General features: G+C 32.5%; 1 protein-coding gene across 1 annotated transcript; it reads right to left on the bottom strand.

Moving 5' to 3' along the window:
- Positions 1 to 1,917: 1,917 nt before the first annotated feature.
- On the bottom strand, positions 1,918 to 10,832 carry LOC128164203 (uncharacterized). Its single transcript, XM_052827960.1, has 5 exons — positions 10,811 to 10,832; positions 6,312 to 6,477; positions 6,027 to 6,116; positions 5,368 to 5,547; positions 1,918 to 2,120 (listed from the first exon to the last, which is right to left on the bottom strand). Exons 2-5 carry the CDS (start codon positions 6,445 to 6,447, stop codon positions 1,918 to 1,920), a joined length of 609 nt encoding a protein of 202 aa, XP_052683920.1. The 5' UTR covers positions 6,448 to 6,477; positions 10,811 to 10,832.
- Positions 10,833 to 15,070: the final 4,238 nt, after the last annotated feature.

Here is a 15,070-nt window from a genome sequence, read left to right as displayed (position 1 = left end):
TTTATTTTATATTTTGTTAAAAACAATCTGCAGGGAAAAAACACTACAAACCTTTCTGAACATGCTTTTGTAGTTCAATTTACAAAATAATCAATTTAATGAGTCGTACCAAGGCATTTTGTTAATAAACACGTTTGAATGTGCATGCCATTTTGTCGGAAATCGCATTCGGAATGTCTCAGATTTTATCATTAACATGGCGACCGTAAACAGCGAATTTTCAAAATTGATGTTAAAAGAGGCAGTGATCTCGTTGCAAAAACAGTGAATGTGGTAAATGGGATTATAAAAGAGCAACATTGTAGGTATTTGAGACTAATCTTTTGAAAATTTAGGCGAGATACAGCTCGATATATATTTTATTTTCTACGGAGCGAGTATTCTATCGTTAAACCGGGTCCGTAGGACATCTGTCATTTTAACGATAGAACATTTTATCTAGAATGTTTTAAGTGATTCAAATTAATGATATCTGTAGGAGGGGGATCCGAAGCCTATTTTAAGTAAGAACACTTCTTATTGTTTTTGAAAAACGACTAAAATTTTCAGATATTGAGGGGGAAAAACAGGCCTTGATGTCAGTAATATGAATTTCTTTTGCAAAAATCAGCAAATATAAAATCAGATTTGAAGAATTCCTTAAGAGGAAAATTTACATTGAATATGTTATCAATCTTTTGGGTGTTGTATGCAAGTCTGTTGTTTTATTTAATGTTCAAATATTTAGTAATGATATATTTTTGAAACATCCAATTTTTACTCTAATTAAAACGATACATAATATATGTATGTATATAATCATAACATATGGTACATTGTATTGCTTCTCAAACAATTTGTATAGAGGAGGGCATTGCATTGACAACATTATGACCCTTTCAGACGAAATGTTCGAAAATTCCATGCGACAAGGAAACAACAACGAAGAGCTTTTACATTTTTAAAACTGATATTATGTTTTTGTATACATATTTTTTTAAACTGAAACTTGTTTTTATCACATTCAGTGACTTTGAAAGTGGTGTTTCACTCCAGTGATTTTATTTATCGGCAGGACCTAGCCCTGCAAAAATTTGTGTCATTTAAAACACAGTTTAATGTAAAAATGATCTTTAATAGGATAGACAGGGGTAAATATCAATCGTAAATAGAATAATTAAATAACTCTTAACATGTTCGTAGATAGTTATATTTTTGATCTTGCATCAAGAAATGTGTTTAACATTTTAGTATTTTAGTGGGGCTCCATCATCTGTAAACAAGCTTAATGATGCTTTTAAAGTTTATGAATGACGCATATCCTATACGGGAAAGACAGGTTATGGAACTAGTACCAGTTCATAAACACAGATGCGTATTCACGTGTGTGTGTGTCGCAGTTATTATCTAAATATTTTTTGTCGTACACATTTAATACTTTTTTACGCGCATTGTAAATCGATCATGTGCAAGTTGTGAATGAGTGGATGTTGTTTGGTTGTTGTTTTTTTAAAACAAAAACTGCCTCGCATACTTTCACATGACATTTGGTATCAACAGATACATGTATTACACCACTGGATTTAGATCATTTTATTCAGTATGTCTTTAAAATAAGGAAACGCTGATCATTTCTTGTTCTGTATACCAGTAATAAACGATTTCTGTTTCTGTATTTCATTTTAAAAACCATGGCTATTTATTTTTCACTGAAAATTCTACTTAGGAAATGAACCTTCTTGTTAAGTTTTTTTCAACTAACAAAACATTGATACATCAGAGTTCAGTTAGTAGTGTCAAATGCAGAATTTATGTGAGGTGATGTACATGTAACTGCAGATCCATGAATAAAAACTTGCTTTGTTAACATCTTACAAGGTTCAAAACAAGATGACAGGTGTATATAATGAATATCTATTCTTTTTAATTAACAACAAATCAGATTTCACAAAGAGGGTAATATTGACCCAAAGCTGGATAAGCGTACAATCTTTGATAAAAAGCCATTTTGAATGAATCCGGAACGTTGTTATTGTCGATTGTTCCTGTGTAAGGCAATGGGGTTCCGTCGTCGGCCAACCAGGGAGCTGAAAGGGAACTCCTGGATCCCTGTATCCAAACATACTCCACACCTTCCCTTACTATACACAAATACAATAATTAGAACGACAAAATGTCCTACACGACATTAATTTTTTTTTCTTCAATTGTTATGTCTACAAAAATATGTGTTTTATCATATCCATATTAATAAAGTATTGCAATAGCGATCTTAGTAGAATTAATTATTGTCTTTAAATATTGCTAATTGCAAACACTTAATCTGATTGAAAAGTCTTCAAGAGACTCCCTAAGACGTTACCTATTATTCTATGCGTCTTTTTATGTTTGGTTTTACTTATGTAACTACATTAGGGGGTCTCTGATTAATATTTTGTATATGTATTGCATAATAGTTCTAGTCATTTGGCCACTTTATTGTGTTTTTGTGATGTCTATTTTACGTTGGTGTGTAAAATAGGGGGGGGGGGTCATTATTGCATTCAGCACCACATGTATTAATACTATGTAACATGTTTATGACCCCCCCCACACACACACACACACACACACACAAACACACACACACACACACACACACACACACACACACACACGCACTCGCACACACGTTTTGTATACATCATTTCGTTATTTACTAAATAAATGATGTCTATAATCACTATACTGCTTGAGCAAAAAACAGACCCAGTCTCCTTGGCAACGTTTGTTTAAAAAGCAAAGAAACATTAATTAGGGTCTTCCGTTTTCAACGGAAGACCCTCTTGTTATTCTTCGGTTTCTTTTTATTAGGGTCTTCCGTTTTCAACGGAAGACCCTCTTGTTATTCTTCGGTTTCTTTTTATTATTATACTTTTTATTTTTTTTTCTGACTCCTTCTCGGCTTTATAACTCAAAAAGTTTACAACCGATTTTGACGAATCTTTCAGAGATTATGTGCATTTATTATATCTCAAAGTTTGTGAAGTTTTTTCGAAAACGTCATTTCTGTTTTTACGTTACGTCATTTTTGAAATTTTCAAAAAGTCATTTTGTCCGCAGCGTTTCTCAAAAACGCTTTTAGAAAGAGGCTTGAAATTTTCAATGCTTATAATTTAATCGATTTACCTCTGTAATAAGGCTGGAAATGAAAATCTGTCACTTCCGGTCGAAAACGGAAGTGAAACAAATTTTTCGAAAAAATGAATTTTCTGATCAAATCAAAAATGAATATGTGTTTTGTAGAACTTATTAAGCTGAATCTAACACTGAAAACCGTTTTAAAATCGGGCGATGCATTACAGAAATATCGGGTTTTAAAAATTGATTTTTCCGGAAATTTTGATTCCGCGTCCTTGGTTAAAAAAAATAGCGTAATGTTCAAAGCAAAATTAACTCGTACATGAAATAATTGTTAAGTCGTACTGTATCACATTCGGATTTTTTTTGATAAGTCGTTCTTGAAATCAGAAAGGTTTTTGTTAGGTCGTCCTTAAAATCATTCGGATTTTGTTAAGTCGTACCAGGAATAATTCGATTTTTTAAAATCTTTTGATTTTAGTTACTCTTGTTATTAGTTTAAGAGCTCTGCATCTTACAGGAACTTCCAGCTTTACTTCCGACATTAACGGAAGACCCACTCGTTGCTTTGCAACGAGCTTTGCTCTAGTTATTATTATTATTCTTTTTCTTTTCTTCTGACTCCTTTTTTGCCTCATAACTCAAAAGGTTTTTGACCGATTTTGATGAAATTTTCAGAGATTTTTGCAAATTGGCGTCCCTCACGAATGTTAAAGTTTTAAAGAGAACGTCACCTCCGTTTTGACGTGACGTCATTTTTAAAATTTTCAAAAAGTCATTTTGTCCCGGACTTTTCTCAAAAACGCTTTAGGATAGAGGCTTGAAATTTTCAATGGTTATGATTTGGTCGATTTACCTCTGTAATAAGGCTCGAAATGAAAATCGGTCACTTCTGGTCGAAACCGGAAGTGAAACAAATTTTTCGAAAAAATGAATTTTCTGATCAAATCAAAAATGGAAATGTGTTTTGTAGAGCTTATTAAGCTAAATCAAATACTGAAAGCCGTTTTAAAATCGGACGATGCATTACAGAGATATTGGGGTTTAAACATTGATTTTTCCGGAAATTTTGTTTCCGTTTCCTTGGTTTAAAAAATAGCGTAATGTTTAAAGTAAAATTAACTCGTACCAAAAATAATTGTTAAGTCGTACTGTAACACATTCGGATTTTTTTTGTTAAGTCGTTCTTGAAATCGGAAAGGTGTTTGTTAAGTCGTACTCAAAATCATTCGTATTTTGTTAAGTCGTACCAGGAATAATTCGATTTTTTCATATTTTTATTTTAGTTACTCTTGTTATTGGTTTAAGAGCTCTGCTTCTTACAGGAACTTCCAGCTTTACTTCCGAGATTAATGGAAGACCCACTCGTTGCTTTGCAACGAGCTTTGCTCTAGTTATTATTATACTTTTTCTTTTTTTTTCTGACTTCTTTTCGGCTTCATAACTCAAAAAGTTTTTGACCGATTTTTATGAAACTTTCAGAGATAATGTGAAATTATAATGGCTCAAAGATGTTAAAGTTTCTATAGCAACGTCACTTCCGTTTTTACGTTACGTCATTTTTAAAATTTTCAAAAAGTCATTTTGTCCGCGGCTTTTTTCAAAAACGATTCAAGATAGAAAGTTGAAATTTTTAGAGCTTATATATTGATCGTTTTACCTCTGTAATAAGGCTGGAAATGAAAATCCGTCACTTCCGGTCGAAACCGGAAGTAAATCAATTTTTTCGAAAATTTGAATATTTTGATCAAATAAAAAACGTATATGTATTTTGTAGAGCTAAATAAGCTGAATTTAACACTGAAAACCGTTTTTAAATCGGATGATTCATTACAGAGATATTGGGGTTTAAAAATTGATTTTTCCGGAAATTTTGATTCCACGCTATTGGTTTAAAAAATAGCATAAAGTTAAAAGTTAAATTAACTCGTACCAAAAATAGTTGTCAAGTCGTACTTGAACAAATTCGGATTTTTTTTGTTAAGTCGTTCTTGAAATCGGAAAGGTTTTTGTTAAGTCGTACTTAAAATCATTCGTATTTTGTTAAGTCGTACCAGGAATAATTCGATTTTTTCATCTTTTTATTTTAGTTACTTTTGTTATTGGTTTAAGAGCTCTGCTTCTTACAGGAACTTCCAGCTTTACTTCCGACATTAACGGAAGACCCACTCGTTGCTTTGCAACGAGCTTTGCTCTAGTTCAACTTATTATTCTAATGTTTCAATCAATTAAATGTTAATTCAATGTTGCAAAAGATAACGAGCATACCAAGAAGTGAGAGTACTTCTTGTGACTCCTCTGCCGAGTTCACCAGCAGCAGACGACCGCCATCTTGAGCACACCGTTGTTTCGCTTCCGGTTGGATTAGCTTAGCGTCCTTTATGAGCCGATAGCATCCCAAAATCGGGCTTCTAGCATATCCTTTGGCAATGCATGGATCTATTGAATCTATTGAAAGGTTACATTGTAGTAGACATTTTAAACTGGCGCAGCATTTCAATGTGAATAAGGCAATGTTTGGTAACATTTTTAGTTTACATTTTAAATGTTTCTTCAAAATATGTTTATTCGTTGTTTCCTCGCAATATATCAAAATAAGAAGTATTTTGAATAAAATAAAAACTTATAATTCATTTCAGGATTTTAATTTACACTTATAAACACTACTTGTTCTTTGTCTTTTTTCTGAACTCAGATTTATTTTCCCACATTACTTCAGCTGTTAAATATATATAATAATATTATACATTAATATTTTGGACAAAATTATGTAATGAATGTTAAGAATTACATGTGGAGTCAACAGTAATGACTGACAATGAATTGCATTCTTACCGGTGCATTTTACTTTACTGTTTTTAAGGTTATGATTATAAGAACCAAGTATAATAAAGGAACAAATTTAAAGCAATAGTTTTCTGCATCACCTTCCGCCTGCTTATTCCCTGGAAAGTTCAAAACCAAAACCCCAGTCGTCAGTAATGCAAGTTCGCCTTCACTGAAGGTGTAACTTCCAGCTATTAAAAGCAGATAGTGGTCAAAATTAACTTACATGTAGCATCTTGATAACAGTTTCAATCGGTAAGACCGTTATTTACATATTTTAAGTTAATGTTTACAAACTTTATTTACCTTTTTTCAAAACCGACTTTTTAGGGTTCATATGAAACCCAAGTATACTACAGAATGTATTATGGCATACATGTACTTACATAATGACGCCCCAAGAGCTGCACCAACCATCAGGCTACTCAAGAGAATGCGGTTGTTCGTTGTCGTGGCAACAGTGGAAATCTTCATATATGATATCACGATGGATAGAAATACATATTTCGTCGAATATTTCATCGCTGTAATTGTTGCCTATCATTGATGTATCTAAACATATGAAAGAAATGATATATTTGATAAACATGTTAGAGAAATTATATATATATATATATATATATATATATATATATATATATATATATATATATATATATATATATATATATATATATATATATATATATATATATATATATATATATATAAAATCCAAAATGAGTAAAGTTAATCCACACAAGTAATGAATAATAAAAAATAACAGAAAGTCGATTCAAACTCCTGAAGATTATAATGAAACCGGTAGAGTTTTGAATCGGCTTTCCGTATTTTTATTATATATTTGTTTTGTACTCATGTAATTTATTTTTTGGTCCTGAAGAAGGGACTGGTTGTCCCGAAAATTTGACAATTTCTATTGTTCGTGTCGTTAGCCATTCTTAGTGCTTTATATATATATATATATATATATATATATATATATATATATATATATATATATATATATATATATATATATATGTGTTGCAATTTAGCGTAAGGCTTAGAGTCATAAGTGTTTTGGAATAAGAAAGAGGACTTTTAAACAGTTGGATTTTTCAAAAGTGTGAATGTGATTTAAATATTATAAAGTCATTTATAAAGTTATGAATTGATATTGATATACATATATAATGTTTGAAATCGTCATGCATTATAATTGCAAAGAATGATATTCAATTTGATTCTTTAATTGCATGCAATTCAATAAAAGAAATGTTGGTTGTTAAGTGGACAATGTTAAAATCGTTAATTTTTTTACTAATTGGTGTTATATAGGGGTACTTAATTGTAATTTAAAACCTGTTTAATCCAATATACACCGAACATGAACAATTAACAAATAAATTAACATTGCTTTTATTGATAAAACAGCAATAACATTCAGTATACGCTATATACTGATTATTTTATTTTTTTAAGCATTCCAAATTGAGACAAAAGTGATCGACACGTTAAAAGTTTTTGTTTTTTATATAATAATGTTTGTAGGAAAATCACGTTAAGATATATTTTTTTAACCTTAAAAGCAATATGAGCTGGTTTTTTTAGAATGTTATTTTGCTGCAAAAACCTGCTAGTACGACAATGTAACTTAAACTTTTATGATAAATAAGATTTGAAAACATCAAAATTGTTGTCAAGAGAAAAATTTCTCTTCAAAGGAATATATAGCAGATCAATTATTGTACAGGACGACAATAATTCAATTTTGCTCCAATTAAGGCTTCTTGACGGCTTTTCCCACAAAAATATGGCTTAAGGATATTAAAAAACCATGATATTTTTGTCATTTTCGAAGAAAATAATATTTTTGTAAAAAACGAATTCAACATGAAAATTGCAGCTCATATTTGGTTGTGTATTCTATTTTAAGGCAGAATGCGGATTTCGCTTAACAAAGTACATCGCCAAATTTCAAACATATAAGTAGACAGATATAATAATATTATACCGCTCTCTCTAAATATTTTCTTTATAAAATTACAGGGAATAAATATGTCATTTTGTCTAACCGTGTAATAGTTTCCTTGCTTTCTGCCCATGGTGGATAGTCATGGAAACTATTGACCGGCGGCATTCGATTTCCCTCGTTTCTAAACTCGAAACACCTTTAGTATAATCCAAGTCGCTACGTTAAAGTCAAAGTTCCATAACTACATCGCCGTCAATTATAGTTTTCGTCGGTGGTACAAAATACCTATTTACTGACTCTTCGGGAGACAGCAAGTCATCACGCGTTTGAATAGATTTATTCAGGAAATAAACAGTTCAAATGGCTTTTTAGAAGATTTGATCACGTACCAAGCAAGTTCATATCCCGGTGAAAATTTTAACATTGCTGTTTATTACTTACATTTACGTTTAAGAAAGGCAACTTAATCTGAATTATTAACCTTTTTTACTTATGTTTAGAATAAAAATACCGTCAAACGAATACTTGATACCACTGATAAAACGTATTGTTATCATACAATGATTTCACTCAATGCGATATTTTAGTTAATTAGATCCTCGGACCCGGCGCAGACAGGTTCATCACTGGACTTAATTACCCACTTTTCTATGAATATAAACAATTATTCGTTATCTGTCTAGCCAATGCACTTTAACTAATCTCTGTAGTATTTTCGTTATGATATTGTAAACAACGATGCAGAGAAGATATTCAAAGACTATTTAAAAAGCGAGAATGAGAAGGAATTACAAAAACTGAAAAACTGAAAAACTGCAAGTGACGTAGTAAGAAAGATAGTCCAAGAAAATACATTTACCTTGATCGACCGTGCTCAGTACAAAATATTGACAAAAAATGCGTGCATTAAAGGAATAAGGAATCATTTCTAAAGTATTATGAGTTGATAAATTTGGTCTGGGCATGATCAAATCTAATAAAGACACATGGGTTTGATGTCAACGAAATATTTCTACAATTTCTGATAAATATTTTTTTTAAGGGGCATGGTCACGATTTTGGTCAAAAATTAATTTTTTGATTTTGATGTTTACAATGCTTCAGTAAGGCATTTTTAATAGGCAAATAAAATTTGAGTTTCATTTGTTGAGCTTTAAGCGAGTTACAGAGCTTACAATTCTTCCCTATGTAAACAAAGCATTTGTTTACTTTTTAATGTTGAAGTAAAAAATTCCAGTTTTAAACTTCAAATGAATGTGTTAATCGCTAGGAATTGTTTATTTATGCTTAGAATGAACAAGAAGATAGACAAATCAGCTTGAAAAAGATTTTTTACTGGTATATTGAACCTATGTAAACAAAAACAGGGCACGAGCCTTGTTTACATGACGAAGAATTGTGAGCCCTTAAGTTTATCGCGCTTAAAATTCACTGACTGACACCCAAATTTCATTTGATCATTAGAAATGCATTCCTAAAGCATTGTAAATAATAAAAACAGATAAATAAAATTTGACCAAAATCGTGACCATGTCCCTTTAAATTAAAAAGAAAAAAGTTTAACCTCTACAATCTTTAATTAATTTAAATATATATTTCCCGACACGTATTAAGAAGATCACAAAGAATCTCTCCATCACGTTGTGACAATGTTAGATCACATAGGTCACGAATATACAAGACGGTCCCGACTTTGGCCTTAAGACCCCATCTTTACATCTGTTTGGCGTCATTTGATCACGCATCTGAATTTTTACTTAAAGTTTCCATTCATTTTAATCTAAGTAAACCTTTTTAGTCTCCTTGGATATTGAGGGGAAACTATGGTAATAATAAAACTACAAGATAATAAGAATAATACAGTAGTTGTGGTGCGGATGGACAGACGGACGGACTGATAAATAACATTCTGACAGGTCTCTTGAAAAATATTAACTTCGATTTGTTTCTCGAACACCACTTTGTGAGCATTGAACGTAAGCAATGGCAGTTTTTTTTTTTTAGAATATCGCGTAACAAGAAATCTATTCCCGGCGACAGAGTAGTTTGTGTTCTATTGAAAATGTTACCGCATGCTAACATTATCACAATTTGTTATATTAAGTATCATTTTAACAGGCCTTAAACTTTCCGTAAGATTTAACAATCTTTTTCTTGCATAAAAACAAGTTAACATTGACGTTGGTTTGAAACGAAATATGTATAGATTGCGTATTTTTAGCCCAGAAACCCTATAAATGAAATCATGTTGATTTAAAAGAGACATGATGGCAGAGTGGCTAGCGATGAAATAGACAGGCCTACGTCTCATTGCTGTTTGGCACAACTACCCAAAGTCCAAGCTCTTGTTAATATGGTCTTTTGTGTTCGTTTTCTCAAGTTCAAGTTCATTTATTTTCACTCATAACATATAATGTTACATGAGGTGCAGAAGAATTATATACAAAAGTATAAGAAAAGCAGGATTTACAAAAAGAAACAGAATAATGTAAACAATGAATTTGTTATAGTTGTTACGTAGGATGATCGACAAAATCAAATATTTTTCTAATAAAAGTACACATTTTCATTAGTATTACATGATTTGAAGATGACATAAGTGTTCTAAATTTTAAGATGTTTGGGTTTTTAAGATAATAATTACTAAACAATTTTTTTTCTTACAGGTGACAGTGCACTACATTCTAAAACGTAATGATATTCATCGCCAATTTGATTGGCTTCTAACATACATTGTAAAAACAACAATGATTAGTCGTTGGTGATAGAATCTGTCCTATATCAATTACTCAACTTTAGATAAAACCCTTTTTTATGTACAATGATACATATCAATGCAATAACACCAGTTATTAATGTTTCTTTGAACAAGCAGAAATATTTTTAGAAATAAAAACGAAGGTGTACGGATTTCTGTAAATGATTTACCTTTATGACCGAAGTCTCATCGATCCTTTCTATCAGGGTGTCAGGAAGACGTTAAATATATATCGCTAAGTTATAATGTTACGGCATGCCGTTATTTCACGTTTTGACCTCCATGTGACCCAAAGCAATATCCAAAATGTTAAAATCAAACTTACAAGGTAAATGAGTCGTCGAGAACTTAATACTTTTCTTTTTGGTGACATTATTATTATCATTTTCTTTTTTTTTTCTTTGAAAAAAAAACCTCAAAGACTTTTCTTATTCGCAGTATAGCAATTTCGGATAACTGTTTTTCACTTTGATTTGAAAACAAAGATATTTATTCTTAAATATCTGGATTATATCATAAAACAAGTATACAAGTAATAAATCCAGTCGTAACTCTTTACGATCAAGCGCGTAAAATATTCTTCACATTGTCATATATGGTTTAAAAAGAATAATGGAAGATATATCAAGAAATAATTTATTCATTTACTACATTTATGTTGATAAACAAGTTATTTTTCTTCTTGTCAGGAAAGTTTTAGCTTGCATTTTCTTTTTGATCATTGTCAGTTTTAGACATTCGTTTATGTAAGTAATAGTTAGATTATTTGGATTGAAATTTACGCCGTTAAGAAGGGGACGGAGAGAGCGATTTCGAAGAGATGAAGTCCCTTTCTTATTCGCGTAATTGCTTAATTAATTTTATATTAATATTTTGATTGCTTAAAATAGTCTGACCTACATAGAACACAGCGAACTTTCATTGGATGACTAAAAGTTTTGCACCAATCAAATATTATCTCTCTTTTAATCACGGCTCTCTAAAGGCCCTGTCACACCAAACTGCGTCCCCACGACGTGTTCACGGCGTTGTAAAACTCATGGAATCGCTGTAGGATGGCAAGGAAAATTCAGAAAAAATGTACAGTTTTATTTGAAATTTTAACAATTGGAGATGTCACGGCGTCCTGACGGCGACAGTGGCGTTCTTACGGAGCTCCCACGGCGTGTAACTGCGTTTCCACAGAGCTCAACTTGGCGATTGACTGCGCTCTCGTTGAGTCTCCGCCGAGCGCTCATGACGTGCTAGGAGTTTTTACCGTGCGTCCATGGCGTGCTCAGCACGCTGACTGCGTGCACAAGCCGTTCTTTACTTCTTGGTAGGTTAATATTAATTTGTATGGGAAACAAACAAAAATTTACAACTAGTAAATAAATGATTAAAAACAAATTGTTTTGATTTTATGAAAAGGTACATTGTAATTGAAACGTAACTACTTCTAAACAATTTGTGAAGGACTAGGACATAACTCTTGGTAGTCAGGTCTACAAAAAAGATCCGTTATTAGTTCTTAGAAAACGTAGAGAAGATGTGAACACATCAGAACCAAATGGCATGAATTCCATCTACGTCCATTGATAGGTCTTGGAATATTATCAAATGCTACTTTTTACAAGGTCATCTACATCCAGTTTGATAATCGCTTGCAATTGTACAACAGCCATTTTTTGAGCTTTCGTGGTCTTGATGACAACGCACTAGAAACGCCGTGGGAGCGCGGTAAAAACGCAGAAGAAACGTCAGGAGAGCGCGATGAACGCAGCAACAGCTCTTTGGGGTCGTTGTGTGAACGCAGCCAAATGAAAAATAACTTGTTCAAACGCTGTGGATGCGCAGTGAGAGCGCGATAGAGACGCAGTGAGATCCCAAAGGACTCCGTGAGGTCTCCGTGCAGGCGCAATTGACTTATCACTGCGTCTACACTGCGATTAGCTGCGTTCCTTGAGCGCACCGACGGAGCTCTCGTTGCGCTGTTGGAGATCTTATGGCGCTGTCACGGCGACCTCACTACGCTTCTACGGCGTGTTTATCAGAACGCTGGGCCACCGGCATGTTCAAAGTGCGCGCCGTCGCATGGCGTTCTTAAATGTTCAAGGCGATCCCACCGCGACGGACGAAGATGGCGTTGCGTTGTTACGGCGCTGTAGGAGACTACTGGGTTTACCTTTGCGTTTTACATTCTTTAAGGACGCAGCGGGATCGCCGTGAGGACGCAGCTCCGGTGTGACAGGGGGTTTAGCTGTCAATTGAAATGTGAGGTAGCGGTGAATTTAGATTAGAAGCCCCACTTATAAATAAAATATTTAGCGACTGCTGGTTGGATGAAAAGGTGTGTTATGGTTTTCAGATTTTCATGTAAAGTACTGTACAGCCTCAATGAAATAAGTTATGTACATCATATAGAGGTTAATTTATTAAACAAAAACTATTAGTGTGTGCTTAACTTTTTTTTTTACCGTAAAATACTTCAAAATTAAGCACAGTGTCAGTCATAGTTTACAGACTGAGTGTATTTTTAATTCGAGTATTGAAGTAGGTCGGAATTGAATGATTTGTTCACTGGCTCAAACTGTCTATGTAGGTGGTTATAAATAACTTGATCTAACAAAAAAAAACTCACAATAGAACTTTGACATTCCCCAGAGAAAGTTGTGCATGTTAATTTATGTTGAAACGCGTATTTTAACAAGTCGAATTATGATAGAGTCAGTTACTTCTTGTACTATATAAAGTATGTATAAATTACGTAAAACAGCTAATAACTTTGCCATAAGCGATTTTCATTGAGGTTTAGTGATTGTGACGTAAGATTGAGAATTCTGTTAGGAGCACGATGTATCTGTGCAAAGCAAAATAGGTGTGTTGATTTTAATTAATAATAGTTGTATTTACTATATATCAATAGTTTTTATTCTGGGTTCCTATAATTGCCGATATTACCTAGATTTACTGTTGGTACACTTCAACAATTAAAATAAACCGTCGTTTTCCGTTGGTAATTAAATGCCGATTGTGTCATTTTAACATCGGTTCCTTCTCATTCTTAAACTCAAATAAATTGTGTTTGCTTATGTTTCTTTTTGTCTGCTTTATTTTTTTTTATTTTGTCTCATTTGTTTTTTTATTAACTTATGAAATTTAACTCAAATAAAACTTAGAATTAATTGCATGTTGAAAATACACAATGGTGATATACCCCCCCCCCCCCTCCGCGAATCCCTTTGATACTACTGTGCCGTGTCGGGAATGATCAATCTAAAGAACCTGTGAATATAAGATAAAATTTACAAATTTGACCTCTGAATATATGTTATCGTTTATTAAATTTAATAATTCCCGATTTGTACCATTACTATATAGCTGTAGGCCACGTTAAAAATGTAAAACTTTAGATGCGGATCCGGCAATGATCACTTTTTTTCTTTCTATAAGATATCAAACTAATGTGTTTTTGGCGTATTTCCCGGCCGTTTACATCTATGTATTCTGTGTTTACAAAAAATATAGTAAAACATTTATAAAAGGTGATCAATTTTCACACCTTGCCGCGGGCACCCCGTCGTGTGTATATTAATATAAAATGGTCTGTTAGTTTCGAGGTGTTTCTCGATACAAGACAGATAAACAGTGTGTTCTTTACACTTACACAAAGTAGAAGACAGCGCTCTGTCTAACATTAACATTACTTTTACACATTTTGGGTGTACTTTTTTCGACATTAGAAATAAATACATGATTTTTGACACCAACTGTACTTATACATGTTGGCCATATTACCGCATACTAGTTCTAAAACAAGCATAACTTATCTTGTATGTATACGAGAGAGAGAGAGAGAGAGAGAGAGAGAGAGAGAGAGAGAGAGAGAGAGAGAGAGAGAGAGAGAGAGAGAGAATGAGTAATTTTGTGTAAGTTCGGGTTTTTTTTCAAGTGTTGATCGTGCATTAGGGTTTCCGTTTAAAAAAAATATGAAGAAAATGATATATGCTGCTGAAAAAATTTAACTGTTTGTTTGTAAAAGAAACAGTCTTTTTTTTACTTCAATTGTTGTTTACAATTTTGCTTATTTTGAAACTGTAATAAACAAACAATAATCCATAATGTATATCGTGAGCGTATGAACAGTTAACCGGCTTTAGTTAATGTTTACATGTACATGATTTTTAGCGAGAAACAAAGGCTTGATATACGTGATCTTGAGAGACCCGCATTGATAATTATATTTTTGTAAACCTCAGATCTAGAAAATAAATTTTCTTGTGTTGTCTGATTTTATTTACCGTTTTCTGCTCGGTTTTGTACATTAAGTGTAAGGAAATCAGAATGAAATATGTGTGATAAAGGGCTTCGTTTAGTGTTTAGAGTTTAAAATAGAAGCTAGCAAATAGATCAATCTTTAAATAAGTTGAACTGTAACGTATGTATAGGAT

The sequence above is a fragment of the Crassostrea angulata genome, chromosome 9 (genome assembly GCF_025612915.1).
Source record: "Crassostrea angulata isolate pt1a10 chromosome 9, ASM2561291v2, whole genome shotgun sequence".
Classification (NCBI taxonomy): Eukaryota; Metazoa; Mollusca; class Bivalvia; order Ostreida; family Ostreidae; genus Magallana; species Magallana angulata.
Note: the sequence above shows the minus strand (reverse complement) of the source record. Positions and strands in the feature narration are given on the sequence as shown.

Bases quoted from the DNA above. Each gene is read 5' to 3' on its own strand.
- LOC128164203 (XM_052827960.1), bottom strand. From the start codon at position 6,447: ATGAAATATTCGACGAAATATGTATTTCTATCCATCGTGATATCATAT. The intron at 6,117-6,311 runs GTAAGTACATGT...TGCTTTTAATAG, and splicing joins AGCTCTTGGGGCGTCATTAT to CTGGAAGTTACACCTTCAGT. The intron at 5,548-6,026 runs GTGATGCAGAAA...ACCTTTCAATAG, and splicing joins AGGGAATAAGCAGGCGGAAG to ATTCAATAGATCCATGCATT.